This window comes from Pelodiscus sinensis, chromosome 2, assembly GCF_052426305.1.
Source record: "Pelodiscus sinensis isolate ZL-2025 chromosome 2, ASM5242630v1, whole genome shotgun sequence".
Lineage (NCBI taxonomy): Eukaryota > Metazoa > Chordata > Testudines > Trionychidae > Pelodiscus > Pelodiscus sinensis.
Genome location: NC_143053.1, coordinates 254,974,514 through 255,002,505, shown reverse-complemented (window position 1 = coordinate 255,002,505; position 27,992 = coordinate 254,974,514). Strand labels below are relative to the sequence as shown.

The following is a 27,992-nucleotide window of genomic DNA, read 5'->3' as shown; positions in this document are numbered from 1 at the left end:
GGGTATGCTGGATCAGCTCATTAGCTGATACGTGGGAAGCATCTGGTAGATGAAACATGCTACGTGGATGCTTCTCATGATTATGAGTGGAAAGCTCTGATGGCTGGTCTTTGAACTTTGGGCCATCCCCTGTACCACTTTGCATGTGAAATATTTACATTCTATTTACAAGTATTTAAATGTTGTGTTCATCTTAGGCCTGGTCTACACTAGACCAGGAAGGTTGGCTTAAGGAATGCAACTCCAGCTACGCAAAATGCATAGCTGGACTCGGTTTACCTTTAGCCGAGCTATGTCGGTGTCCATCCTGCAGGAGGCTGATGGGAGCAAACGCTCCCATTGGCCTCCCTTACTCCTCGCAACAGGAGGAGTATCGGGCGCCGTCAGAAGCTGCCCTCGGCGTTTGATTTACGGGACTACACTAGACCTGCTAAATCAAATGCTAGAAGATCAACTTCCAGAGCGTCAATCTTCTGATAAGTATAGACGTGTCCTTTAGGGCTCCAGTCGATAGCAATACAGAAACTAAAGTGACCCCAAAGGAACAATGAAGAACATCATCACCAGGGCCCAGTTCTCTGCTGTGCACTTTGGCAGAGCTCCACTGATTTCACTGGAGTTACGCCAGTTTACTCCACCCAAGGATCTGGCCTAGTATGGTTGATTAAGACACGGAGTGAAATAATAGAATTAGGGGACTTGGGGCTAAATGCCTAGTGCTGCTTTGGAAATATCAACCAGGGCCCGGGTTTATCACTCACACAGGCAGGCCCATTGATAGAAATTTGGGGTTCAGAGCAGAAATCAATGGAACTCGTCTCTCAGCTGGGCCACACACCCCACGCCTGCCCAGAGACACCCCAAGCACGCCCTCATCAGAGGAATCCTGGTCCAATCCCTCCCCGTCCCCCTCTCCCCTGCCTTCCCTGGACCCAAACTGCCTGTTCTAGGGAAAGCTGCAGCCGTGTCTCTTGAATGAAAGATGCCTTTGATGTTCCTCATGTAGGTTCCAGGGTCGAGTAACTAGGCCCCAGAACCTGCATGGGGCATATCAAAAGCATTGTTCAATCAAGAAGCGCTTGTCGGCAGAGCTGCGGCAGCAGCAACCAGGGCCCCTGGACCTTTTTAAATTTCCGGGCCCCTGGGCTGTTGCTCCCTTTGTCCCCTCTCCCCGTTGGTGGGTCTGCACCCAGGTGTAAGGTAGCAATACCTCCACTGAAGTCACGGTGGCCACATCAGTGCAAAACTAACACAAGTGAGAGGAGAGGCAGGCCCAGAAGGAATTTGTTTGTACTGAATGAAATAACCTAAATGCTCTGCAGCTGTTACGTGTGTTCGGTTTCTGAGGACGTGCGGTTTAATTCCTGCTGTGCGTGTTTATACCACTCTCCTCAGTCTGTTCCTTTTTGGTTATGTTGTTGGGTTTTTTTCTTTTCCAGCGTTCCCTCATGTGCTATAAATCTATCTTGGTAATGAGATCCATTCCGGAGATCCTCCAGAGAACACACAAAAACACATCGCTCGGCATCTCCCGACACCTGGTGGAAGAAAGCAGTTCCTCCACTACCACCGGCTCCTCTTCGGACAATGAGAATTCCTCCTTCCCCAAAAAAAAGCACTTTGGCTCCGCACCAGAACTGCACTTGTCTGTGTTTGATGCGCCTAGTTCTCAAGACCCTCCGACTTCGGCGGCGGGAGAGAAACATCCAAAGGTCTTGGTGCCCCCAGTAAAACCCATGAGACGGAAATATGCTTTAGTGAAAAGGGAGCCGGGTGAGACATCACCGACAGAAGGCGACGTACAAATGGCAGATGCCTTTGCTCGGAAAGCCGAGATCAGCTCAGCACTCAAAGATTTAAGAACAGACCAGTCCCAAGAGAAAGCTGCCGAGCAGCCCTCCTTGGCAAAGGCAGTCTCCTTAGACACATCAGACTTGGCAGCGCAGCAAGGAAAAACAGGCACATTATTCCCTGACAAAGACAAAGTCATAAAGGCTGGAGATGGAACAGAGAAATCTCCTGTGTGTGTCCCCAGGCAGAGTGTCATTAAAAGCACGTTCTACAGCCAAGCATCTGAGGCTCCTCCCCGCGTCCCTGTCTCGCCGGGCAGAGACTACAGAAGGCACCTTGACAGAAAAAGGAGGGCTTTCCGGAAAGCTGGGTATTTAAAGGTACCCCTGAGTGGCCTCCGGGAACCCCTGCTGGAACAGTTTGAATTGAAAGAGGAGGAAGAAGAAGGACTGTCTGGTGATGAAGACTATGGAAAACTCAGAGAAAGCGCGACAGGCCCTCTGACCAAATCAGCTTCCTTTGATACCGCTAGGAAACCGCCACGCCCCACCTTCCAGGTGTCCAGCAGAAGCCGTTCTCTGGATGACTACAGACCAAGAGCCACACGTTTAGTGGAAGAAGATGACATTCTGGAAGAAGACTTTGATCTAACTTCACAGGGGAGTTATTCGGGAGTAGTTCCCCAGCACAGCACATCTGTTGACTCTGGCGAGGTTCATCCTGAGGAGCAGTCGATGGAGGAGGACTCGAAGACAGACAGGCAGGATTGTACGGTAGCACAGCAAGCCCCTTCTGCACAGTGTGGTGACAAAGGATGCCCAGGCCTAGCTGCCCAACAACCACAGGAAGCCCCAGAGCCATCCTGCTGGGGTGAAAGTGAGGGGCATTTACATCAAAAGATAAAGCCTTCCATTGACATGGACGTTGAGCCAGCTGCTCTGGAAGGCGAAAGCCTGATTCTAATTGCACAGCAATCGGACACAGCCCCACTGTCAGCGCACACGTGGGAACGTGAGGCACAGCTAAGTGTGAAACCAAAGCCAGAGTTTACACTTCCGCCAAGCGAAAGCTCTGGTTTGACTATTTTCGAATCGGAAGGACCCCCGATATCAGCCCCGCAGAGTGAGAGAGGAGAATGCGTATGTCCACCGCCCAAGCCTTCCATTCACAGTGCTGCAGAGGATGGAAGCCCAGTTATCCTAGACACTCCCCACATTCCCGCCAGCCTGGGTGAACGCCCAGTTATTTTAACAGCTCCACAACCAGAAACAGCTCCACTTACAGTCTGCCCAGGTGAAAACCAGGAATGTTTACATCAGAAGCCTTCTGAGGACTTGGGCACAGACGCCTCTGCTCCGGATCACAAACGTGCAAGGATTCTAACACCACCACCAGAACATGCCGCAGCATCAGACGGTGAGGGTGAAAGGCGGGTTTACATTAAGGTGGAGTCGGCTGTTCTTCAGGGTGAAAGCTTATTTATTCTCACAATCCCACAACGAAAAACTGCCCCCTTTCCGATCTGTGAGAGCGGCAGCCCGGAACAGCCACCTCAAGAGCATTTGGTGTGTGGCGAAGAGAAATCTGAGGACTTAGAGAGCGAAAGCCTAACTATTCTAGAGACACCGCTGGCTTCACTCAGTGAGGATGAAAACCAGCTGGAGTCTTCTGTGTACAACAAAGCACAGTCTGCTGTTCTGGAGGACTTGGTTGAAGAGATGGTTGGTCTGTCTGAGGATCTGAATGTTTTGGCAGAGTCTGCTTCTACTCCAGTGGGACGTGGAAAGCTCTTCTCCCTTCCACAAGAGATGTTCCACACAGCAGCTGGAAAGTCTACTCATTTTGCACCACAGAATAAAAGAGAAGAGGGCATTTACCCAGCTGATGTCACGGAATCAGCTGCACCATTTCCTGCAGTGGAAGGTGAGTCAAGTACGCTGGCCCTGTCGAGTCTAATCACCAAAGAGGAAAAGGCGGCTTCTCATGCCTGTGAACATCTGGGAGATTTAGTGATCAGAAGCACTAGTTCCAGCACAGCAAGCATTTCCCAGCCCGATCATTCAGGTTTCGGGAAAAGATCTAGTCATGTGTCTGATCACAAAGAACCGGATAAATGCTCTGAAGTTTCCTTAGTGAAAATTAAAGACCTCTCGGAAGAGATGCCCCATGTTGAAAGTCGGACTTCGAAATTTGATATATCCGAGGTAGAGCCTGCGTATTTGAACCTATCAGATCTCTACGATATTGTCTATTTTCCATTTGAATTTATGAACGTCAAGAAGCCCTCACCCAAACCAACCGGTAAAAGATTTATGCCCTTCACTGAAAAGATAAAATTACCTTCTGTGACCAAAGGACATTTGCATCCATATAAAAGACTGTACACTACGGAGGACATTGAATCTCCTGCAGATTATGCACCTGATGCCACGACAGGGGAAACCAGAGAAAACCTTTTGGACATTTCTGAAGATGCAGAGCAGCCCCTTCTGAGGTTGGAAAACGGTTCTGAGCCACGAATGCGGAAAGGTGCTAAGGGCCATGTGACAGCCGAATCCCAGCCAACGTATGGCTTCCGAAAGCACTCAGGTGGTAAGCAGAAAAGCTCTACACATAGCAAAGCAAAACCCTATGGCAGATCACACTCAATGGAGCAGTCAGTAGAGCAGACCCTGAAGAAGAAAGTAAAAGCATCCGTTGCCCATATTTCAAGAATCCTAAAAGGAAAGCCAGCCCCCGAGCCAGAGCAAAAGGAAGGTAAAAATCTTCTACTGCATGTACATGGGCCTAACAGTATCAATAGGCTCAGTTCACCCGTCTCGCTTCACTTTCCCCTCCACGCTTCTTATATTCATCAGTTTATCCATGTGACTTGTGTGCAATAATCAAGTGCAGATGCAATTCAAAAGCTTTAAGTTGGGTTTAAGCATGAAATAAGCATCAGCCACACCACTTGCTTAGAGGGGTAATCCTGCATATCCAGATCCCAGTGGCAAAACATACATACGAACATAAGAGCGGCCAGAATGGATCAAACCAAAGATCCATCTAGCCCAGTGTCCTGTCTGCCAACTGTTGCCAATGCCAGATGCCCTAGAGGGAGTGAACAGAACAGGGAATCATAAAGTGACCCTCCTCTGTCATCCATTTCCAGCCGCTGACAAACTGAGGCGAGGGACACGATTCCTACCCATCCTGGCTAATAGCCATTGATGGACTTAACTTCCATGAATGTCTCTAGCTCTTTTTTGAACCCTGTTAAAGTCCAGGTCTTCACAACATCCTCTGGCAAGGAGTTCCACAAACAAATTAGGAGTAGGATCATGCTGTCCTGACTAGTGGAGTTCCCTCCGTCTTCTGCGGCTAAGTGTTTTATTTCAGTATAACATTTGATATTTCTCCTAACCCTGAATATGAAACATGGGGCTTAATTCTGAACTTAACAGACATTGTGGTAAATCTGAATTTACTACACTAAACTCAGTGGAATTAATCCAGATTTATACCCATATCAATGAACCCAGGATCTGGAGAATAGAATCTGTCCATGCTCTCAATTTTCCTGTAGCTAAGTCATGCCATACAATGTGTCTTTCTGCCACTGATTATCTGCCCTACTACAGTTTAATATCCTACCTTTTTATTAAACTTGCCCTGGCCTTTGGTATTAAAGGGCAATTCATTAAGAAGCCTGTAGCATTTTACTGCTAAACTAATGACATGAACCACCGATAATAGACTGTAATGATATGCAGCTGTTACAATGTCATTGATTTAGTAGACTGGCTTCTTCTATTAAATTCTTTGAAATAGGCAGAGAAGTGACATAACAGAAAAAGAGTCTCTAAATGGGGCTTCAGGATATTAAAAGTGAAGGTTAAGGGATGACTTGATCGTCTTACTATATGTTTTAGAAATATGTGTCTGTCTGTCCATCCATCTGTGAGTCCATTTGTTCAAGAACTCCTCTTAAATGGTAAAAGCTAGGACCACTAAATTTGGTATGCCACTTCCTCTTCTCCTATCTTAAAGCAAGCTCAGGGTTTGGTTGCGCCAGGATAATGGGGTGTGCCTGGAATAGAATTGTATCTCATAAAATTGAAAGGGTGGGGGTCTGATAGAGTAGAGTTATACTACAGAATGACCACGGGGGGGCAGCTAGGGACTAGGACTAGGACAGGGACTAGGACTGGGACAGCTATAACCCAGTTGGACCAGCAGGGGGTGGAGAAAGGGAACGCTCTCTACCACTTATTTCAGAGAATTTTCTATCTGTGTTTTGAAAGCGGCAAGGTGAGAGAGGGGTACATCCAGGATTTAAATCAGTACAGACACAGGTGTTTCTAGTGCCTCCATTGGACTTCATGAACATTTAGACCTTCAGTCACCCTTCTTGGCTTTTTTAGCTGGTCCTCCAGATTAGCCAGAAGACTCACATTAACTATTTCTGGAGGAAACATTTGCTGTTGCTGCCTGTGGAATAGCTGCTGACGGGAGAAAGAGAGAACCTCCATATCTGTCTATTTATCATTAGCTAATTTGGAGAGTACCCAGCTCTACGTGCTAAAATACTTTCCCAGAGCAGTTGAACTGATCACTAGTGCTACGCTTACTAAAGAAAAAGTATGCAGCACATCACTACTATATCTGTGCTACCTTCTGAAGTTCTTGGGTCTTTCTAAGCTGCTTGCTTGTTATATAACATCCCCACTCAGAGTGTGGGCCGGCCCATGGTGAAAAAGACGGAAGGGTTCACAGGACTTCTCTTTGAACTGCCACAACACGGCGTGGTCGCTGGGGCTTAGGAAAGAGAAGGGCAGCATAATTGAGCACAAGCATATGGAACATGTTTGGTTTGTTCCCATCCGAGCTCCTTGGGAGCTAGTCTGATTAACGACACTCTCTGGTCTCTTGCATGTGGTTCACATTTGGAGTTGTCTTCATCTATCTGCAGTGTGGCTTTTTCTCTCTCTTCCAGCACCTGTTTTTGTAGAAGAACTCGTGGATCAGGATGTTGCCCTAGGGCAGTCTGTGTCTCTGTCCTGCCAAACCTCTGCCCATTTCCCGCTGCACGTTGACTGGTTCCGAGGTGACGTAAACGCTCATTTGAGGATTTGGGGCAATTTAATAATAAGGTTTGAAGTGGGGATGTTAATGGTCAATCAGTTAACCAGATGGGGCTGGAGCATTTAACTTATTTTTTTAACTAGTTAACCAAAGAAATGGGATTTTATATCCTTAGTTTGGAGTTACAGCCCAAGAAAGATGATTGAGTATCTAAATTCCAAGGAATGGATAAGGGGAGTAGATTTAGGGGAGTCTTCTCCCTAGAAAAGAAGGGACTTTTAGCCCTCTCGGTAGAATTCAATGATTTATCCCTCCTGCCTTACAGATGGCGTGCTCATTCGCAGCAGCAGTAGGATACTGATCTCAGCCACACTCAAAAACTTTCAGCTTTTAACCATATTGGTGGTTACAGAGGAGGATTTTGGTATTTACACATGTGCAGCCAGCAACGCCCTGGGTACAGCGTCCACCTCATGTGTAATAAGAAAGGCAGGTAAGAGCAGAAAGTAATTCAAGGAAAATGTCTAGTTTGTACATCTCCCACTTCAAGAGTATGTACAGAATAAAACAGACTACATTACAGATTTTCCTCCACACAAAGGGATCATTCGTTTTATGAAAACCCCCAGTTATAGTTCCAGACAGGAAGCCAAAAAGGAGATGTAGTTTATTCTTTAGCCTTTACTCTCCAATGGTCCAGATGCTTCCAGGTGCCTTGGTTAAAGCTGATGTGCTGACCATCACGTATAAACCTTAGTTGAGATGGCTGAAACTGGAAGACTTTGAAACACAGAGGCTGGAAGTACAAATGCCATTTCTTTTAGCAAGTAGCATCATTGTCTACATATATTTTAGAGCATTTGTTTGTTTATTTGATCAAGAACTTCTCCTAAATGGTAAGAACTAGCACTACCAAATTTGGAAGACAGCTTCCTCCCATCATAACGTAAAGCAAGATCAGTGTTTGGTTGTGCCAGGACAATGGGATGTGCCTGGAATGGGACTGCTTCTCATAAAACAAACCAGAAAAGAGACAGAATCACCAAATCAAGTACAGCTGCTCCCCAAGGGCATGTCTACACTACCCCGCTAGTTCGAACTAGCGGGGTAATGTAGGCATACCGCACTTGCAAATGAAGCCCGGGATTTGAATTTCCCGGGCTTCATTTGCATAAGCGGGGAGCCGCCATTTTTAAAACCCCGCTGGTTCGAACCCCGTGCAGCGCGGCTACACGGGGCTCGAACTAGGTAGTTCGAACTAGGATTCCTATTCCGAACTACCGGTACACCTCATTCCAGCGGGGTTTTAAAAATGGCGGCTCCCCGCTTATGCAAATGAAGCCCGGGAAATTCAAATCCCGGGCTTCATTTGCAAGTGTGGTATGCCTACATTACCCTCCTAGTTCGAACTAGGAGGGTAGTGTAGACATACCCCAAGTTACGACCACCTCTACTTACGACCATCCGCACTTATGACCAAAGCGATCATAAACGCGGATCCGAGTTACGAACGGCGATCCGTGCTTATGAACAGCGCAATCGCCATGTAACTCTATGGGAGCTGAGTTACGAACACTTCGAGTTACGGACCAAGTATTGGTCCGTAACTTGTTCGTAACTTGGGGAGTGGCTGTACAGTCCTCAAAATTGGCATAACTGAGTGAATTTTGAAAGACACTGAACCAAGATGAGCTAGAAAAATAGGATGAACCTAGAATAGGATTGTTTCTCAATAAACCTGACAGAAAAGAGATAAAACAGAGAAATTCAGAGTAGTGCTCTATTTTGGCACAGCTAACTCAATGCTTAAGTTGTAAAAATTAGAAGACAATGTTATTGGAAACCAAATTGACTAAGGCTTTTCTCATTAAAACATAGCATATAAGAGTTTATAGGAATGGGGGGGGAAAGACTACACTTTATGGAATTCCCATTTTAAAAAAATTTACAAAAAAAAATTAAACAAACACATTTTAACAATCCCTTTTTTAAGAAATCCAAAATAAAAATTAACTTCATAAAATAACACTGTTTTTGAAAAATACAATCATTTAAATAAAGCGTGAACATTTTCCTTTTATTTACCAAAAAAATAAACCTCCATTGAGTTAAGGACTCGAGCAACGCTGAGTAAATCTGCTAGTAAAAACTAAAGCAAGTGCTGTTCAGAAGAAGAATAAATTTGATGTCTAGAAAACTGGTGTTCTCAAAAACTAGCTCAGATTTGCAAATCTTTCGAAAGTCCTGGGTTTCTCAAGCCTGATTCAGTTTTAGAAAACAACCATAACATGTTTTTACCTACAGAAGAATTTGCCTGGAATTTACACCAACCATGCATCTGACCTATTGTATTTTTATAGACATTTTTCTCTCTTTCCTACTGCTGTTCTTTATGCAGAGTTTCTCTGTGTTTGTTTCCACAGTGCTTGCTGCAGATTCAATTGAATTCTCTCAGCTCCTTTTATTCAGTCTTTCCTAAGTAGAATGCAAACTCAATAACACTCTAATTTGAGCCAAACTTTCAAGGCTTTGATAGGCTTGAAGTGAAGCAAACAGAGTCTGCCATTCCAAAATGATCAGCTATTGGGAATGGAAGATCTGTAACTATAAAATTGCTCATCTGTTAGAGGGAGAGGGGTCTAGGCCTTCATGTCTATCTATTAGCTCTGACCGCTTTAATTTTGTGTGTCTTCCTGACAGACATTCTTGCTAGCCCTCCAGTCCCTGATATTGTGGAGGTGTATGAGGATGGCGCGCAAGTGGTCTGGAAACCCATGGAATCTAACACCGCAGTTACTTATGCTGTACAGTGCAAGTGTGAAGGTAAAGCAGAAGTAGATAGTCTCCATTTTTCATTAATGTTATCATTAGAACTTATTACTACTAGTACTGTAATGCCTTGGAGCCATAGCCCTGGATCAAGGCCTCATTGCGCTGGGCGCTGTACAAACGATAAAAGGACAGTCCATATGCCAATGAACTTACAGTTTCTCATTAGAATCCTATTGATGGAACATCTGAGTTTACAAGATTGTTTACAAGACAATTTTCTTGATTCAAAGACAGTTATATTTTTAGTCATATATTGTTTGGGCTGCCTGATTCATTCGGGGCCTGATCCAAAGCCCACCGAAGTCACTGAGAATTCTTCAATGTACTTCAGCTGGCCTTTTATAAGAATCTATAGAGCCTCACCTCTCTGTTGAGTTCCTATTATTAGTAATATTTATTATTAATAATAATAAATATTAATCTTTTAGCAACTACAGATCATAACCACGTTGGGCCTAGAATCTCCAGAGATGGAGATTCTACAAACTCCCTAGGCAATTTATTCCCGTGTTTAACCACCCTGACAGGTAGGAAGTTTTTCCTAATGCCCAACCTAAACCTCCCTTGCTGCAATTTAAGCCCCTTGCTTCTTGTTCCATCCTCAGAGGCCAAGGAGAACAATTTTTCCCCCTCCTCTCTGTGGCACCCTTTTAGGTACTTGTCCTGCTCTCATGTCCCCTTCTGTCTTCTCTTTTCCAAACTATACAAGTCCAGTTCTCTCAGGGTATGTCTACACTACAAAGTTAGTTCGAACTAACAGACGTTAGTTCGAACTAACTTTCCTAGGCGCTACACTAGCGCTCCGTTAGTTTGAACTTAATTCGAACTAACGGAGCGCTTAGTTCGAACTAGGTAAACCTCATTTTACGAGGACTAACGCCTAGTTCGAACTAGCTAGTTCGAACTAAGGGCTGTGTAGCCCTTTAGTTCGAACTAGTGGGAGGCTAGCCCTCCCCAGGTTTCCCTGGTGGCCACTCTGGCCAACACCAGGGAAACTCTATGCCCCCCTCCCGGCCCCGGACCCCTTAAAGGGGCACGGGCTGGCTACGGTGCCCGTGCCAGGTGCAAGCCTGCCAGCACCCAGCTAGCAGACCCTGCACCTGGCACGGCACAGAGCCACCCACCCGATGCCCCCCAGCCCACCCCCTCTTCCCGGGACCAGGCTGGCGGCTCCTGGGAGCTTGCCCTGGACCGCAAGAGGCGGGCACCTTCCTGGGCTAGTGCGGACATCGTGGACCTTGTCCACGATCTCCGCAGTAGGCACAGGAAAGTGGCCGGCTAGGGCAGGAGAGCTGCCAGCCTGGCCACCCAGGAGCAGGTGTGCATGAAAATCAAGGGGGTCCACTGAGACCCCCGACCCTGAGCCCTGAGCTTACAATGGCCGTCCTGGGTCAGACCAAAGGTCCATCTAGCCCAGTAGCCTGTCTGCCGACAGCGGCCAACCCTAGGGACCCTGGAGGGGATGGACCGAAGACAGTGACCAAGCCATTTGTCTCGTGCCATCCCTCTCCAGCCTTCCACAAACTTTGGGCAGGGACACCACTCCTACCCCCTGGCTAAGACCACTCCATGGACCCAACCTCCATGACTTGATCTCACTTCCCTTTAAACTCTGTTCTAGTTGTAGCCTTCACAGCCTCCTGCAGCAAGGAGTTCCGCAGGTTAACTATTTGCTTTCTGAAGAACAACAACTTTCTCATACTAGTTTCAAGCCTGCTACCCATTCCTTTCCTTTGGTGTCCTCTAGTCCTTCTTTATGGGAACTCATGAAGAACTTTTCTGAATGCACCCTCTCCACCCAACCCCTGCTTTTAGAGACCTCTATCCTGTCCCCCCTCCGTCTCCTCTTTTCTAAGATGAACAGTCCCAGTCTCTGTAGCCTTTCTTCATCTGGGACCTGTTCCCAACCCCTAATCATGTTAGTTGCCCTCCCTTCTCCCAGCCTTTCTCTTCCCCTCTCCCACCTCCTTTTCCCAGTCTCCCCCAGTTTTTTTCAATAAAGACAGAGTCAATGTTGGAAGAAACGTTATCTTTATTTTGTACATCAATAAGAAGGGGGGCTAGGGAAGGGTAAGTGGAAGGAGGTGAGGGAGGAATGGGGTACGAGCCCCCGATGGGGAGGACTGGGCTGGGTCTGCGGGCTTCTGGGGGTGGAAGCTCTCCTGCAGCCCCCCAATTGTCCCCTCTCCCCAGATGGCAGCCTGCGGCAAGTGCAGCCGGGCTGATGGCCGAGTGGTGTGATGTGCCCAGTGTGGGTACTCCGGGCACTCCAAGCCAGAACTTCTTTGCAAGCGGGGCACCCCTTAGAACTGTGTGTCCGGGGTGGGGGTCGGGACCCTTTAAGCGCAGCCCTCGGCTAGCCTGAGACAGCATCTCCATGCTCTAAGTCCTCCTCTGATGCCCTGCCGGCACTGCTTCCAGCCATCCTTAAGCCCTGTTCAGAGTCCACTCAATGTGGACTTGCTAGTTCGAATTAGCAAAACGCTAATTCGAACTAGTTTTTAGTTCTAGACGCGTTAGTTCGAACTAGCGCTGTAGTGTAGACGTACCCTCAGTCTTCCCTCAGAGCTCATGTTTTCTAGGCCTTTAATCATTCTTGTCGCTGTTCTCTGGACCTTGTCCAATTTCTCCACATCTTTTTTGAAATGTGGTGCCCAGAATTGGACACAATTCTCCAAATGAGCCTTACATGAACTAAAACTACAAACACATTCACAGCCACCCCCGGAAATGAGCCTGGCAGAGCTCTGATATAAAATACCTGGCTTCAGAAGTGAAAATAGGAGACATGACAAGGCACTGTGAGGTTATCCTTCATGTCGGTGGAGCTGCATCATTTCAATACGGCACCAATGCTCTGTACTCCCAGAACACCCGAATTGATGGACGAATTGGTTCTAACCTGTGTGTCTCTGTCCTTGGCTAAGGTGGTGAGTGGACGACTCTTGTTACTGACATAGCTGACTGCTGCTACTATGCCAACAATCTCTCCAGGGGTTTGGTGTACTCCTTCCGAACGGCCTGCATCAGTAAAGCTGGAATGGGACCTTACAGCAGCGCATCTGCCAGAGTAAAGATTGGTGAAAAAGACCCACCAGGTGAACCCCTTCTTTGGGCATGCACGCTAGAGGGTGTGGAGTATAATTCTGGAGGCACATCAGACCTCTGATGTGTTGTAGAGCAGGGAGGACAAGAATTTGGAAAGTGGTTAAGAGCTGCACTCTTCCATGTTAATGGAGGAGGTGCAGGGTCTGGGATGGAGGCTGAATGCCGAAGGGAGCTTCCAGTAAGGAACTGGGGTTCAGGAGAGGCTGTGGAGTCTGGGAGGGAGTTTGGGTGCAAAAGGGAGCTCAGGGTAGAAGACTGGAGTACACGAGGGGGTGCAGGGGTTTGAGCTGTGACATGGGGGCAGGGAATTAGGGTATAGGATCTGGGAGGCGATATGGGGGCACGAGGGGGCAGAGTATTTGGGTTATGTGGGATGGGGGGCAGAGGCAGGCTCTAGCTCAGAGATTTACCTGCTTGACTCCTGGCCAGCAGCCTTCTCAAGCAGACCGCCTGCCTGCCTCACCCCCGCACTGGCTGAAGGGGCCAGGTGGTTTTTGGTCAGCTACAAGCCTGAGGGGAGGGAGGAAGGGTGCTTCACAAGCTGCCTGTTGACAACGGGCAGCTCCCATTGGTTGGAAACTGGCCAATAGGATTGTGCTGGGGCGGGGACATCTCATGAGGCCTCTCCTCCCTCTCCTGGGCTCACAGCTGTTCAAACAAAGCCATGCAGCAACCGTTTTTCTCAGCAGCATGTGGGGGGCAAGCAGGGAGTCTGACTAAGGTTCCCCACTGCATCTGTGGGCTGGATCTGGTGGCTTGGCGGGTCTGCAGAAGGTATTTTGCCCAGGCCTGCTGTAGAGTTTTAAATCCCTGGGTGCTGTTGGTCACAGAAGTGTGGCCGTGTTGGTCTGTAACTTTTAAAGCAATAAGCAGTCCTGTGGCACCTTAGGGTATGTCTACACTACCCCGCTAGTTCGAACTAGCGGGGTAATGTAGGCATACCGCACTTGCAAATGAAGCCCGGGATTTGAATTTCCCGGGCTTCATTTGCATAAGCCGGTCGCCGCCATTTTTAAATCCCGGCTGGTTCGAACCCCATGCCGTGCGGCTACACGCGACACGAACTAGGTAGTTCGAACTAGGCTTCCTAGTTCGAACTACCGTTACTCCTCATTCCACGAGGAGTAACGGTAGTTCGAACTAGGAAGCCTAGTTCGAACTACCTAGTTCGTGCCACGTGTAGCCGCGCGGCACGGGGTTCGAACCAGCCGGGATTTAAAAATGGCGGCGACTGGCTTATGCAAATGAAGCCCGGGAAATTCAAATCCCGGGCTTCATTTGCAAGTGCGGTATGCCTACATTACCCTCCAAGTTCGAACTAGGAGGGTAGTGTAGACATACCCTTAGAGACTAATACAAATATTTAGGATCATGAGTTCTCATGGGTAAAACCCACTTAATCAGATGAGTCGGCGTAGAAATAACAGAAACCAAGAGATATATAACAGCAAAAGTACCGCCCCTGCCTTTCATGTTAATATTTTCACATCAAGAGCTATGAATGGGACACAGCCAGCCCACTTAATTAGCCTCATTAACATGGGTCCTACAATTGACAGGGACTTCTTTTGTCCCCGAGGGATGACAAAGCAAAGACTTGGGCTGAGCCCAGTGTTGTTTTCCCGTATTCATCCACGTCTCTTCCTCTCTAGTGTCTCAATCTGCAGTGCAGACGTTCCCAGCTGCTGCAGAAGAGGAGAGTGAACTAATGGCACCAGCCGAGCCGTTTCCGACCCAGCAAACCTACGCTTTCCAGACCGAGATTAAAAGGTATAAAGGACAGAAACCCAGTTACCCACTCACCCATGCAGGGGGAATGCTGCACATCACTTCAGCGTGGACCTGGAAACTCGAAAATGTCACTTTTATAAACCTACCAGCCACCTTCACTTACCTGTCCATTTACCGCTCGGCTTTAATTTAAAAAAAAAACGCTAGCTCAGGGTACCAGGCATTGCCTGGCTGCCTGCCTCTCGTGTGACTCGATTTTAGCAAGGCTAAGAGAACCCTGAGCCAGACCCTGCTCAAAGGGACACGTGGAGAGTCCTCACCGGTCCATAGACACACTCAGCAATAACTCATTCCACTTCCCTGGAGATTGCTGTCGAGCATGTGAGGTTCATAGCAAGAAAGGGATCTAGGGGTCACAGTGGGTCACAAGCTAAATATGAGTCAAAAGTGGGACAGTGCTGCCAAAAAAGCAAACATGATTCTGGGAGGCATTAGTGTTGTGAGCAAGACACGAGAAGTCATTCTTCCACTCTACTCTGCGCTGGTTAGGCCTCAGCTGGAGTATTGTGACCAGTTCTGGGCACCACATTTCAAGAAAGATGGGGAGAAATTGGAGAAGGCCCAGAGAAGAACAACAAAAATTATTAAAGTTCTAAAAGACATGAGCTATGAGGGAAGGATGAAAGAATTGGGCTTGTTTAGTTTAGGTAAGAGAAGACTGGGAAAGGACATTATAGCGGTTTTCAAGTATCTAAGAGGAATTGTTCTCCTTGGCCTCTGAGGATAGGCCAAGAAGCAATGGGCTTAAACTGCAGCAAGGGAGGTTTAGGTTGGACATTAGGAAAAACTTCCTAACTGTCAGGGTGGTTGAAGTACTGGAATAAATTGCATAGGGAGGTTGTGGAAACTCCATCTCTGGAGATATTTAAGAGCAGGTTAGACAGACACCTGTCAGGGATGGTCTAGATCAGGCCTACTCAACTTTGGATGCCCCAGAGGGCCACAGTGATACTCTCAGCACATGCCGAGGGCAGCAACTTAAGTGTGGTTGCATATACATGCATATATATATACAGGCAGTCCCCGGGTTACATGGATCCGACTTACATCGGATCCCTACTTACAAATGGGGTGAGGCAACCCCTCACTAGCTGCTTCCCCCCAGCAGACCACGGAGACGCGAAACTAGCGCCCCCCCTCCCCCCCCCGCCAGCAGACCAGGGAGACGCGGAGCGGCTTTTCTCAGCAGACACCTCAGCTTGAGAATAAAGGACTGAGGGAAGTGAGGTGTGGGAGAATAAAACTGAGCTCTGGAGAAATGCTTGGCTAGAGTTTCCCCTACAATATGTACCAGTTCCGACTTACATACAAATTCAACTTAAGAACAAACCTACAGTCCCTATCTTGTACGTAACCCGGGGACTGCCTGTATATGCAAATATCGTCTTTCACACTTACGGACATGAATACAAAGATTAAGGCAAAACTACGCCACACACAGGCCCCATTTAAGTCAGTTCTACTGATATTAATAAAATACAATATTTACCTGATTTCCATCCATATGACAGCACTTTTAATGAGCAATCACAGTCCAGGAATTGAATTACTAAAACGCATAGCAACAGAAGATCATTCTATTGACGACTTTTTTGTTTTGGCTTCCACCTATGGGCTGCGTGTTGAGCCCCGCTAAAATCCAAACCGCACTGCGGGCCACAAACAAACGGGCCACGGGTCACAAGCAGCCCATGGACCACATGTTTAGTAGTCCTGCTTTAGACGGTGCTTGGTCCTGCCGTGAGGGCAGGGGACTGGACTAGATGACCTCGCAAGGTCCCTTCCAGTTCTAGTGTTCTAGAATTCCGTGATTCTACGTGATAGCTCTCAGCATGTGAGTGTGCAAGAATAGTAGTGCAGCGGGGTATGTGGCCGCACAGGTCAGCCATGCTGAGTACGTACCCATGGAGTTGACGAGTATGTACTCGGCATGGCTAGCCCTCGCTGGAACTGCTTGTGCTGTTCCAGCCACATTGCTATCTTTAGCATCCTTGCCCAATGAGAACCAGCATGGTTTTGTGTTTGTCCAGGTGGTGCACATTTGCACATGCATTGGTGCACAAAGCAAAAATTATTCCACACCTGGGTGGAAATGATTATAGAGGGAACATAGATCTCAGGACATGAATGCACAATAAGCAGTAGGATGCTGCTTGTTCGAAGGCAGGGCAGAACCTGGCTCAGGCCCCCTGCTTCCAAGAGCAGCAGCAGAAGTCTAACTTGCTGTTTGTTTTTGGTGCTCCAGAGGGCGTTTCAGCATCATGAGACAGTGCAGGGAAAAACTAAGTGGAAAAGCGCAGGCTGCCAAAATCATCCCCTACCGGCCAGAAGACAAGCAGGCGGTGCTCCAGGAATACCAGGTCCTGAGAAAGCTTCATCACACGAACATAGTTCAGCTGCAAGGAGCCTACGTGAGCCCCCGGCACCTCGTGCTGATCCTGGAATTGTGCGCTGGGCCAGAGCTACTGCACTCTTTGGCCGCAAGGTAGGCAGCCCCCTCTACCTGCTTGGTCTGCTGCTGGTTTAGCAAGTGAGTGTCCTGTGCATTCGTCCCTACCCATAGAGCCTCTGTATCTGCCCATGTTTTCCCCCAGCCTGTACTTGCGATACATCCCCTGTACTCCCCGGAGACTTGGCTGGCCCTTTGGCTTCATTGATCAACCACGCAACAGTACCTAGGAGCACCAGTCTTCTTCCAGCCGCCCCCAGAGATGGGGAGCAGCAAGTATTTTCTGCATCTCTTTGCTGCCTCGATTCCCAGAGTCTCTCGTTAAATCCCACCTGGGGGTGTGGCCTTGAGAGGCTATGCATGCTGGCTGAGCGTCAGTCCTGGCTGCAAGGTGTAAATGAGCAAGATCCGGCATGGGGATTGTGTGTAGCACCGGCCTCTTTCCCCCTATTGCTCCTTCAGCTCCCGCCTGTGGGGAGAACTGGCCAGAGGAAATCTTCCATGTAAGCAGGCTAAACCTGTGATCTGAGCACAGGAGTGTTAGAACAGAACAGGTGACCCAAAGGCAGATCTGCACCTTTCTTGCAGATACTTGTACCATCCAGGATCCTGCCTACCTGGGATGCAAGTGAGCAACAAATGAACCCCAAGTTATGCCTTTTTTATCTTAGGTAGTGTGTAAATGCACTTATCAATTGCATCCCTCTCTAAGCCCTGACCTAGTAATGTGAACCCCCATCTAATGCATCCTCAGAACCAGGTGATGAGACAATGATACCCGACCCCGTTTACTGTTTGCAGCTTTTTAGCTGATGTCGGCAGTCACGTCACACAACTCCTTGAATCAGCACCTTAACACGGGGACAGGAGAGGTGGCCCTGAATGTGTATTTCAGAGCAGCTCAGGGAGCAAAGAAAAGAGCATGGCTAAGACACAGGCCATTCGTTAAAAAGCGACATCTTGGATACAGCTGCTGGCTCCTCTATCCTGAGCAAGCCACGATGGAGGAACCAAAACAAATCAATAGAAGCAGGGTCTGCCTGAGCCGTGCCCTGTTACCATGGTCACAGCTACCAAGACCCCTTATTTGACCCTTACTTACCCCAACAAGGTGCTGTATCCGCATTCTCATCTGCTACTGACTCCCGCTGTGCCCAGTCTCTTAACCTCTCAGCCTCGGATTTCATCTGTACCACAGGCATCCCCGTATTGACTTCCCTTCCCCTGGAGGAACTTTGTGAGGCTTAACGGGTAATATCCATGACGTGTCTACAGCAGATGAGAAGGGCTGAATGTTGTTGTCATTACAAGTTAGGACTCAAGGGGGAATTTTCCCCTTGACCTCAAGCGGAAGCCAAACCAGGCCGTTAAAATATGAAGAAAGGAAGGAAGGAAGGATGATTAGGATTTTTACTGTGTTTCCTTTGCCAGGACGTCCTATTCGGAGGTGGAAGTCAGGGACTATCTGTGGCAGATTCTCAGTGCAGTTGAGTACCTCCATGCACACCACATCCTGCACTTGGACCTGAGGTCTGAGAACATGATCATTACCAAACCCAACCTGCTGAAGCTCCTGGACTTTGGCCATGCACAGTTCTACACGCCGGGCAGAGTCATTACCCTGGAGCACTGCACAGATTACGTGGAAACCACAGGTGAGTGCGGTGTGAACGCTGAGTCGGCATGACCTCGCGCCCCAGCCAGATGGAGGGCCGGACTAGGACAATGGTAGGAGCAACACTTGACAGGTGTGTTTGCAGATGCTCCTGTTCATTGCCAGCTACGCGGAAATGGGCTGGCCGGCTTTCTCTTCCACTCTCCCCGCTTGGGCTGCCAGGGAGGTTAGAGACCTGGATGTTCCTGCAGTCTCCAGAATTCCCCCTGAATTTCCTGGAGTTCCGAGCGGTTTGAGCCTGCCGGTTGCTAATCCTGCCCTGCACTTGGCTGGCTGCAGGGGATAGACTGGAGTGGAAAAAGCAGCCTTCCCAGCTTGCTTGTTGCACTGACTCGGTGAACTGAACGGGTAACTTCATCAGTCCCACACTGGTGGATTTAAAATGTGAGACACGCCCTTGTGAGGCCCAGCATCTCGTCATGAGCATGAGGCATGAGACACCCTCATGCTGACGGAACAAGGAGCAATGGTCTCTAGTTGCAATGGGGAAGGTCTGGGTTGGATATTAGGAAAAACTCTTTCCCTAGGAGGGGGGTGAAGCACTGGGATGGGTTCCCTGGGAGGGGGGAAACTGCCATTCCTAAAGATTTTTAAGTCTCAGCTTGACAAAGCCCTGGATGGGATGATTGTGTTGGATTGGTCCTGCTGTGAGCAGGGGGCTGGACTTGATGACTCCTGAGGTCTCTTCCAGCCCTAGGGTTCTGTGAGGAGCAGAGCTAATGTGTGCCCAGTCCTTTCTCATTTACACCGGTTACTTCTTGGGTTACTTCCGATTACCACAAGCATAAGTGAGAGGAGAGTCATGTCCATAAAATGCAGACAACGCAGTCGCCACGTGGGCAAAAGCAATGAACACAGCCCTCGAGTTGCTGTCTGTACCTACTGAAGACACAGTTGTCTGGAGATGTGTCCGTAGATCTCCATGTGTTTGGTTTCTTAAGTTCAGGGAGGAAGCTCTTTTGGGTTGAGGCCACAGAAAAATCACTCAGGGGCCACACACAAGTGAGAAGCTATAAAAAAGCTTCACTGACTTGGCAAAGTGAGGGGATCGGTGTGCTGGAGGGGGCTGCGAGGGAGTGGGCTGGGGATATGGGTGCGGGGTTTGGGCAGGAGGGAGGGTGCAGGAGTAGGTTGGGGGTGCGGGCTCTGGACAGAACGGAGGAAAGGTTCAGGAGTGGGCTGGTGTGGGGCCTGGGTAGGAGCAGGGATGTGGGAGGGGGGCAAGGGATTCGGGCACCTACTGGTGCAGTTCCCGAGGGGGCACAGGCGTCTTCGCGCAGCTCTGCATGCTCCCTGCAACCACCGCCCCCCACCGCTCCCATTGGCCACAATTCCCAGCCAATGGGTGTGACGGAGGACTGGGTCTGCAGGGAGCATGCAAAACATCCTCCCCCTACCAAGCAGAGGCCGTGGGGAGAATCTGGCCTGCGGGCCGTAGATTCCCATCCCCACTGTAGTGACGCGGGATGTTCACAGGGTGTGATACATCAGCCTGTTCTCTGTAACAGACCTTTCCCTCCTCCTCACCTGGGAGTGTAGCAAAGGTTCAAACTAGCACCCAGTGCAGGGAACGCCACTCACACTCTTCTGCCCTTGTAGCTCCAGAACTGCTGTCGGAGCAAGGAGCCCTCCCGCAGACTGACATCTGGGCTGTGGGCATCACCGCGTTCATCATGTAAGTTGTTCCCTTGCAAAGAACCGGGAGCAGTAGTGACTAATCACAAGGGGGACTTACCTGGAATCACAGAAACGTGGTGGGATCGTTCACACGACTGGAGTATCGGTACAGAAGGGTACAGCTTGCTCAGGAGGAGCAGGCAGGAAACACCGGAGAAGGTGTTACCTTGTATATTTGCACGGAGGTGGAGATGGAGGAGGGGGGCAGACCCGTTGAAAGTCTCTGGGTACAGATAAAAAGGGTAGAAAGCAAAGGTAGTGCCGTGGTAGGAGTCTACTGTAAAAGAAGAGGTGGATGAGGCTTTTTTCAAACAAGTAGCAAAGTGTCCAAAGTACAAGACTTGGTGGTGATGGGAGACTTCAGCTACCCAGACAGCTGCTGGGAAAATAGCACAGCAGGGCATAGAGTATCTAGCAAGTCCTTGGAATGCTTTGGAGATAATAGTTTATCCCAGAAGTGGGAGAAAAGGGAGACGCTATTCTAACATTGACTCTGACAGACGGGGTGGGAACAGGGGGAACAGGTTGAGAATCTGAAGGTGGGAACACAGCAGAATAAAGAGAGTGGACTTCGAGAAGACAGACTTCAGCAAGCTCAGAGAACTGGTAGGTAAGATCCTGCCAGAAGCAGGGAAAGAAGAGTTCAGAAGAGTTGGCAGTTTTTTAAAGAGACAATATTAAAAGCACAAGAGCAAACTACCCCAATGTGTGGGAAGGATGAGACACCACTCTGGCTTAAGCAGGAGATCTTGGAAGCTTTTAAAAACAAATTGGACCACTACCTGTCATTGATGGTCTAGGTCAGGGCTGGGCAAAATATGGCCCGGGGGGGCCGGATCCGGCCCACGAAGCCACCGGATCCAGCCCTTGGACCACCCTGCCAGGACCCTCAGGCGCACAGCTGACACAGGTTTAAAATGCAGTCCAGTGACTCTCTGCTCCGGATCTCGGGTGATCTCCCCACCCCCAGTCCAAGCCTCAGCTCCCATTGTCTGGAAACAACCAGCCAATAGGAATTGACCCCAACCAATCTCTCAGCCTCTATTGGCTGGAAACAACCAGCCAATAGGAGCTGAGAGATTAGCCTGGAGGAAGGGGGCAGTGCAAGCCTTTTCCCCTTCCTGGAGCTGAGAGCCACATGGAGGGAACAGCCTGCAGCTCGAAGTGATCTGGGGCTGCAGCAGGCGGGGAGCCCAGCCTGCCTTGGGAGCACTGGCCAGGAGACTCTTAGGTAAGCGCCTCCCAGCCAGAACCTGTCTCTAGCACCTCTGCCCCTCCCGCACCCCAACTCCCTCCCCCAGGACACCATCCAGACCCTCTGCAGTCCTCTGCCCCAAGTCACAGCTCCCTCCCAGACTCTGTACCTCCCTTATACTCCTTCCCCAGGCCAGAATCCTCTCCTGCATCCAAACACCCTCCCAGACCCTGCACCCCAATCCCCTGGCCCCCGTCACAATCTCCTCCTTCACCCAAACTCCCTCTCAGACCTCACACCGTCTCCTGCACTCCAGTCCCTTACCCTGTGCGCCTTTCTGCACCCAACCTCCATCCTAGACCCCGCAAGCCCTCCACAGAAAGACATAGCCCTTGACCACTTTCCAGAATCTTGGAGTGGCCCCCCACCAAAAATTATTGCCCACCCCAGTCTAGGTTGACTGGGTCCTGCTACAGCACATGGGCCTGGACTTGATTACTTCTCGAGGTCTCTTATAGCCCTATGATTCAGCGGGGTGCTGTAAGCGAGACCCAACAAGTCCGTCTGTTCTACTCAGCACTAATAAGGCCTCATCTTGAGTATTCTGTCCAGCTCTGGGCGCCACATTTCAAGGAGGACGTGGACAAATTAGTGAAAGTCTGGAGGAGGGCAACAAAAACGATGAACAGTCTATAACTGCTTTGAAAAAATGGGTTTGTCGACTAATCGAACAGTCAATGCATTTTGCATTTCAAAGGCGAAAGCGCCGTGTGGAGCCCCAGGGTCAGTGGGGGGGGACTCCCACCTGACCCCGACCCCGGGTCCTGTGGGGCACTGCCGCTTTGAAATGCCGTGAGAAGCCTGAGGCCGGGCTTCCTGCAACGTTTCAAAGCAGCAGCACCGCACAGAGCCCCGGGTCAGTGCGGGAGTCCCCAGCTGACCCCGGGCTCCATGCGGTGCTGCTGCTTCGAAATGCTGCGTGCAGCCCGGGGACACTCCAGCCGCGGCGTTTCAAAGCAGCAGCGCTATGTGGAGCCCCACGCTTCAAGCAGTGCTGACACTTTGAAGTACCCTCTTCGCTTCCCCCCCTTGCTGCCTCTTTCTGATAGAGGCAGCAAGGGGGGAAGCGACTAGTCGACTAGCCTGTTGACTATCCGATAAGCATTTGCTTACTGGATAGTCGACTAGTCCTTCACATCCCTATTATAGGCCCTTTGCCCAGCAGGATCAGTGTCAAAGGGCCATGTTGCAATACAGAATCGGCACCACACCCATGTTTTTGTGGCTCAGCTCTCTAAAAACTCCCGGTCTGCATGAGCTAAGGAAAAGACCGTGCTAACTGAGCCCTTCCCCAGATAATTCATCTCTTCTGCCATTTCCTCTGCCGCACAACACGTCTCCGCAGAGCCGTGCTCTGCCTAACGCGAGCCCAGCCCTTCCCAAGAGTGCTAGGAAAGACGCTGGGCACAGTAGATCGCGCTTACCAAGAGGCCTTTCCCCTCACGTGTCAATTTACCCTCCTTTCCGGTGCCAGGCTGAGCGCCGACTCCGCCCTCAGCTTTGACGTGGCCTGCGACTTCCCGAGAATCGCCAGGAAAGGGAAGGTGAAACTGACCCGATGCTACGCGGGCCTGTCTGGAGGGGCCGTGACTTTTCTCCAAAGCACACTGTGCGCAAATCCCTGGTAAGAAGCTGCTGCTTTCCAGCTTGCGCACCCATGCACGGCCCAATTCCGCCCTCTTCCTGCTCGCTAGCCAGCTGCCGCACTGCCCCTCGCTGCGTGTCTCTAGCTGATCCAGACTCCTGTTGACGCCCAAGCTCTCTTCCTGTCCTAGGGGGCGGCCGTCGGCGTCGGAATGCCTCCAGTTGCCGTGGCTCCAGGAGACAGGCTTGGATGACCGACAGCAAGCGGTGGTCACTTTCTCCACCGGCAAGCTGAGGCGGTTCCTGGCCGAACGGGAGAAGAAAAGAAACCTGTTGTGTTCGAAGTATGGGGTGATGGTTGCCCAGTGAACTGGGTGGGGCCACACTGCAGACTCGATTCCCCCACCCCACCCCGCAGGCCCTGACTGATGTTTGCACTGGGGGTTTGGTACCTAGGTGTCATTTCTGGTGACAGATCTGCTGCAGTAAACCAATGACCCTGATGCCTTAGAGAGAGATTAGGGAAGCGGGTCCCGTTAGAAAGGGGTGACTAGGAACTGGGTCTCCATCTGGCTTGGAAAATCCTTCCCTTGGTTGTAAGGCTGCACGTGACACTGCTCATTGAGCTCCCCACAAGCGCCGCAGCCACACAGAGATACCAGACCCCCCACAGCCACCTCCAGAGTCCTCCCCTGCAACTGTGCTCACGGGATACCCTGGTCTTCTCGCCTGTCTCTCAAACCCAACTGGAGTCAGTCAGTGATTTCCCTTGGGACGCAGCCCTGAGCTGGGGCTGGGGGAGAGGAGGCGATTGATCGACCGTGCCCCAGGTTGGAATCAGTGGGCACGTCTTCACTCTTGAAAAAAAATCCATTGTGCGGCCATCAGATGAAATAGGGGGTGTGTGTGTCTGTCGGCGAGGCAGAGTTGTCGGTAACTGCGGCTATCAGTAACAGGTGTCCCACAGGGCATCTGGTGTGTCTGTCACAGAATAGCTGGGACGAGAGTCGACATACACAATGAGCACACACCAGGGACTGGACCCCGTGGGTAGTGCGCCATGTCTGAGTTCAGATAGGACCCCACGGTTGTCTGTGGGGATTGAACCCGAGAGAAAACAGGCCTCAGCCGCTCGCCCACAGAGAGAATTCTTTCATCCCGGAGCCCACGGCAGGCGGCAAAGCCAGCCACTAGAGGGAGCCATGATCACATGGCGTTACATGCACAATCTGCACATTACGGCAGACGAGACAGTAACTGGCCCAGGGAAGCCTCCCTCAGACCGGTCAGAGCACGACAGGCTGCGTCCGCTTCCAGTGGAAGTCAGTCTGGCACATACCTTGTACGGCAGGAGACACATGGGTCTGCCTGTTCCAAACCAGCCGTTTGTGGCCATCTCCCTGCTCATGCAAGAGAAAAGGCCCTGAGATGGCCTGGATTTTTCAGTGGAAGACCAAATTAACCCTTTGTATGATGCTCCCGTGGAGACCCCAGATCTTGGCATCTCAGTCATAAGCCCATTTTTTTCTGCTATGTACTAGCAGAGGGGCAGAATGTGCAGCATATATCACTGATGGGGGGGGGTCTACACATGCCCCCATGCATTGTGATATATGCAACATGGACTAAAATCCCCACAGGTTGCTATTTACAGAGGTTATAACCACCCTGAATCTGAGCTTTGGGACATGTAGTTAAAGTCTCCAGTCCTTAGGGTCAGAGGGCAAATATATCAGACACCTAGCAGCTTCAAGTGGCCTGAGCTTGCTTTGTCTGAATCTGTAGTCTTAAAAATGTACAACACGCTGCTAGGTATTCTGTGTTGATTTTGCAGCGTGCGGCTCTAGTGTATTGATACAGACTTCCAGAGAGTAGTAGCCCCTGCAGGGAAAAGCTTGGCACAGCTAGGATTTTAGAGTGAGCTGTTCTCTCACAGGAAGGACCCATGTGAGTGATGCTCGGGAAACAAACTTGTGTCCACAGTGGGGAGAGTCTGTTCTGAATCTGTCAGGGCCGTACTTTGGGCCGGCAGGGGTTCATTGCAACGAACTCACTCCCCTGCCTGGCTTGCTGTTCTGTTCCTGCCGGGATGGTGTGCCAGAGGATAGGCCCACTCCCTGGAGGAACAGCTCTGCCCTGGACAGACACCAGTTCCAGGGATGCTCGGGGGAGATATAACAAACCCAGGAATCTGCAGTGATGAAGTCAGAGTCATTATTCCTTAATGCCTTCCACAGCCTTTTTAATCAGCCACACCCTGCACACGCCTGTTCACGGATGCAATGCTTTCCATGGGCTTCTCTGACACAGCACCGCTCGCTTATGTTAGGCAGTCTGTTAGCAGTGCTTGCCTGCTGCTGGCTATTCCAGATACGTCCGGGTGTAGTGCCCCTGCTGAGCCGCTGAATGTAGGAGACACATCCAGGCGAATGTGCCTGTTATGCTGCTGACTGGTCTGGGACTAGCTAGGTGGAGCACGACTGCTGTGCTGCTGAATGTATCAGATGTGTCCAGTTAGAATATGATTGGTATGCTGATGAATGTATTGGGTGTAGCTATGTTAAGAGTATCTAGGTAAATCACCCCTATTATGCTTCTGAATGTATTGGGTGTATCTAGGTGGAATACCCCTCACCGTGCTCATGAACGTTCTAAGCATATCTAGGAGGAACACTGACATGCCGCTGAATGTTCTAGGTATATCTAGGCAGAATTCCCCCAGTGCCTCTGAATGTTCTAGGAGTATTTAGGCAGAATATCCCAGTACTGCTGAATGTTCTAGGCACGTCTAGGCAGACTATCCACAGCGCTGATAAATTTTCTAGGCACATTTAGGCAGAACACTGACATGCTGCTGAATGTTCTAGATGTATTTAAGTAGAATGCCCCTATGCTGCTAAATGTTCTAGGTGTATCTAGGAACACTGACATGCCGCTGAATGTTCGAGGTGTATCTAGGCAAAATACCCCAGTGTTGCTGAATGTTCTAGGTGTATCTAAGTAGAATGCTCTTGTGCTGCTGAATATTCTAGGTGTATCTAAGTGGATCTCACCACTGTTCTGCTGAGTCCACACTAACTCTTCCATTATGAAAGATGTTAATAGCAACTCCTCTGCTTAGCAGGTGCACTGTATCCCATGGGTTAACCCCTGCTTTAACTGAAGCTCCTATTGGTACTAGCTGTACAGAAGTCAAAGGCACATGAAGCAACAATTACCTTGACCTCCTTAAGTATCGCATTTGCATATCTAGAAGCATCCTGCCACTTGGGCGCCTGGGCTGTTGATGTGTAGATCTTCTGATCTGTTTGTGAGATGTGGGAACAGAGTTGTTGGAAAACGTGTTTCAGTTTGATTTCTATATAGCGGCCACAAACATCCCAGAGTTTGGTGTCTTTCATTGTGTCTAAAAACTGTTGTGGGTTGTTTTCATTTACCTTTGGTGGTTGTAGCATTGTATTTCTTTTGTGAATATAATCTCTGCACTTATGTGACATGACTCATGCATCTACTGGTTCTCTTGTGGTCGGGTTTTTGCTCCAGATACCGTTTTATGACTTTCATTGCCAACACTATGCAACAGGATGTTTTGCTCATATTTCTGTAGCCTGAAGTGTTAAAGGGGATGGGAGTGGGACATCGGTTCCTAATGAGCTACCGTCTCATCAGATCATGGCAGAGAGATGCCGCTTACATGGTGACAGCATTTTCAGGCATGCTGAATGCACTTTCGTAAGACCCTATAATGCCTAGCACTAAGGTTCCTTGTGATTCAAGCAAGCAGGCCGGAAAATGGGGCTGAAGTTAGCAGATGTGTAACTAGACTGGGGAGAACAGACACAGATTCAACAGACTATGAAGCCTCAAATTTCACATGTGTATCATTGTCATACACCACTGTAAGAAAGAGAGCTTAGGTCTTAGGGCCAAATTCTGAGCTGAATTCCTTTGAAGCTAAAGGAGTTACTTTGGATTGACACTGGTATCGCTTAGATCCCAATCTGGCCCTTAGATTTCCAAGGATACTGTCTTCCCTCCAACTTAATATCATGGCAATCAAATTTGCTTTTGATTAGCACACTCTCGTGCTTTGGTTTGGTTTTTAAGGTGGAGCGGGGTCAACAATGTGAAGGGGAAAATCACTCGAGTAACAATTGTAATGGAGGTTAATGAATATCAAGACCTGGGCTCATACCCCTTCTCTTTCTTAGGCAATTCAAATTAACTGACTTTGCTTCTCTACCTTGCATGCGTTTTGAACATGCATTCAGAAGTCTGTTGTGCATTCAATACTGTTTTCTTAAATAAACTCTTTGGACAAAGAAGTTAGATCATAATTTTTGCTGTTATAGTTTTCATATCATTAGCGTACTGTGGCTTCCCAGCATCCCAGTCGGATTCAGGACCTTTTTGTTCTAGGCACGGGGCAAACACATCCTACATATCCTACTACTAGATCCTGCCATGAGGGCAGGGCGCTGGATGTGATGACCTGTCGAGGTCCCTTCCAGTTCTAGTGTTCTATGAGTCTATGATTCTACCTGGATGCCTGCTTTGGACTTTCCTTGAGACGATTCTTGCCTCCAAACCATTTTGATTGCACCTCTTCCTAGTCTTACTGATGTATTGACATCATTCAAGTGGCAGTGGGGGAAAGTCTAGGTCGGATATTGGGAAAACTCTTTCCCTAGGAGAGAAGCTCTGGGATGGGCTCCCTAGGGAGAGGATGGAATCTCCATCCCTAGAGGTTTTAAAGTCCCGGC

The 27,992-nt window shown here is 49.4% G+C and overlaps 1 protein-coding gene across 30 annotated transcripts in view; it reads left to right on the top strand.

Annotated features, from left to right (window-relative positions):
• OBSCN (obscurin, cytoskeletal calmodulin and titin-interacting RhoGEF) overlaps nucleotides 1-27,347 on the top strand; it is a 320,581-nt gene extending 293,234 nt beyond the window's left edge. For all 30 annotated transcript variants that reach the window (XM_089776829.1, XM_089776823.1, XM_089776814.1 and 27 more), the window contains 11 exons: nucleotides 1,440-4,548; nucleotides 6,770-6,880; nucleotides 7,184-7,351; nucleotides 9,559-9,681; nucleotides 12,618-12,788; nucleotides 14,451-14,568; nucleotides 16,835-17,074; nucleotides 18,470-18,693; nucleotides 20,313-20,388; nucleotides 23,120-23,269; nucleotides 23,421-27,347. In XM_089776829.1, the coding sequence (XP_089632955.1) occupies nucleotides 1,440-4,548; nucleotides 6,770-6,880; nucleotides 7,184-7,351; nucleotides 9,559-9,681; nucleotides 12,618-12,788; nucleotides 14,451-14,568; nucleotides 16,835-17,074; nucleotides 18,470-18,693; nucleotides 20,313-20,388; nucleotides 23,120-23,269; nucleotides 23,421-23,598 (4,668 nt within the window). In that variant the 3' untranslated portion in view covers nucleotides 23,599-27,347. The remainder of the gene's footprint in view (nucleotides 1-1,439; nucleotides 4,549-6,769; nucleotides 6,881-7,183; nucleotides 7,352-9,558; nucleotides 9,682-12,617; nucleotides 12,789-14,450; nucleotides 14,569-16,834; nucleotides 17,075-18,469; nucleotides 18,694-20,312; nucleotides 20,389-23,119; nucleotides 23,270-23,420) is intronic.
• The last annotated feature ends 645 nt before the right edge of the window (nucleotides 27,348-27,992 follow it).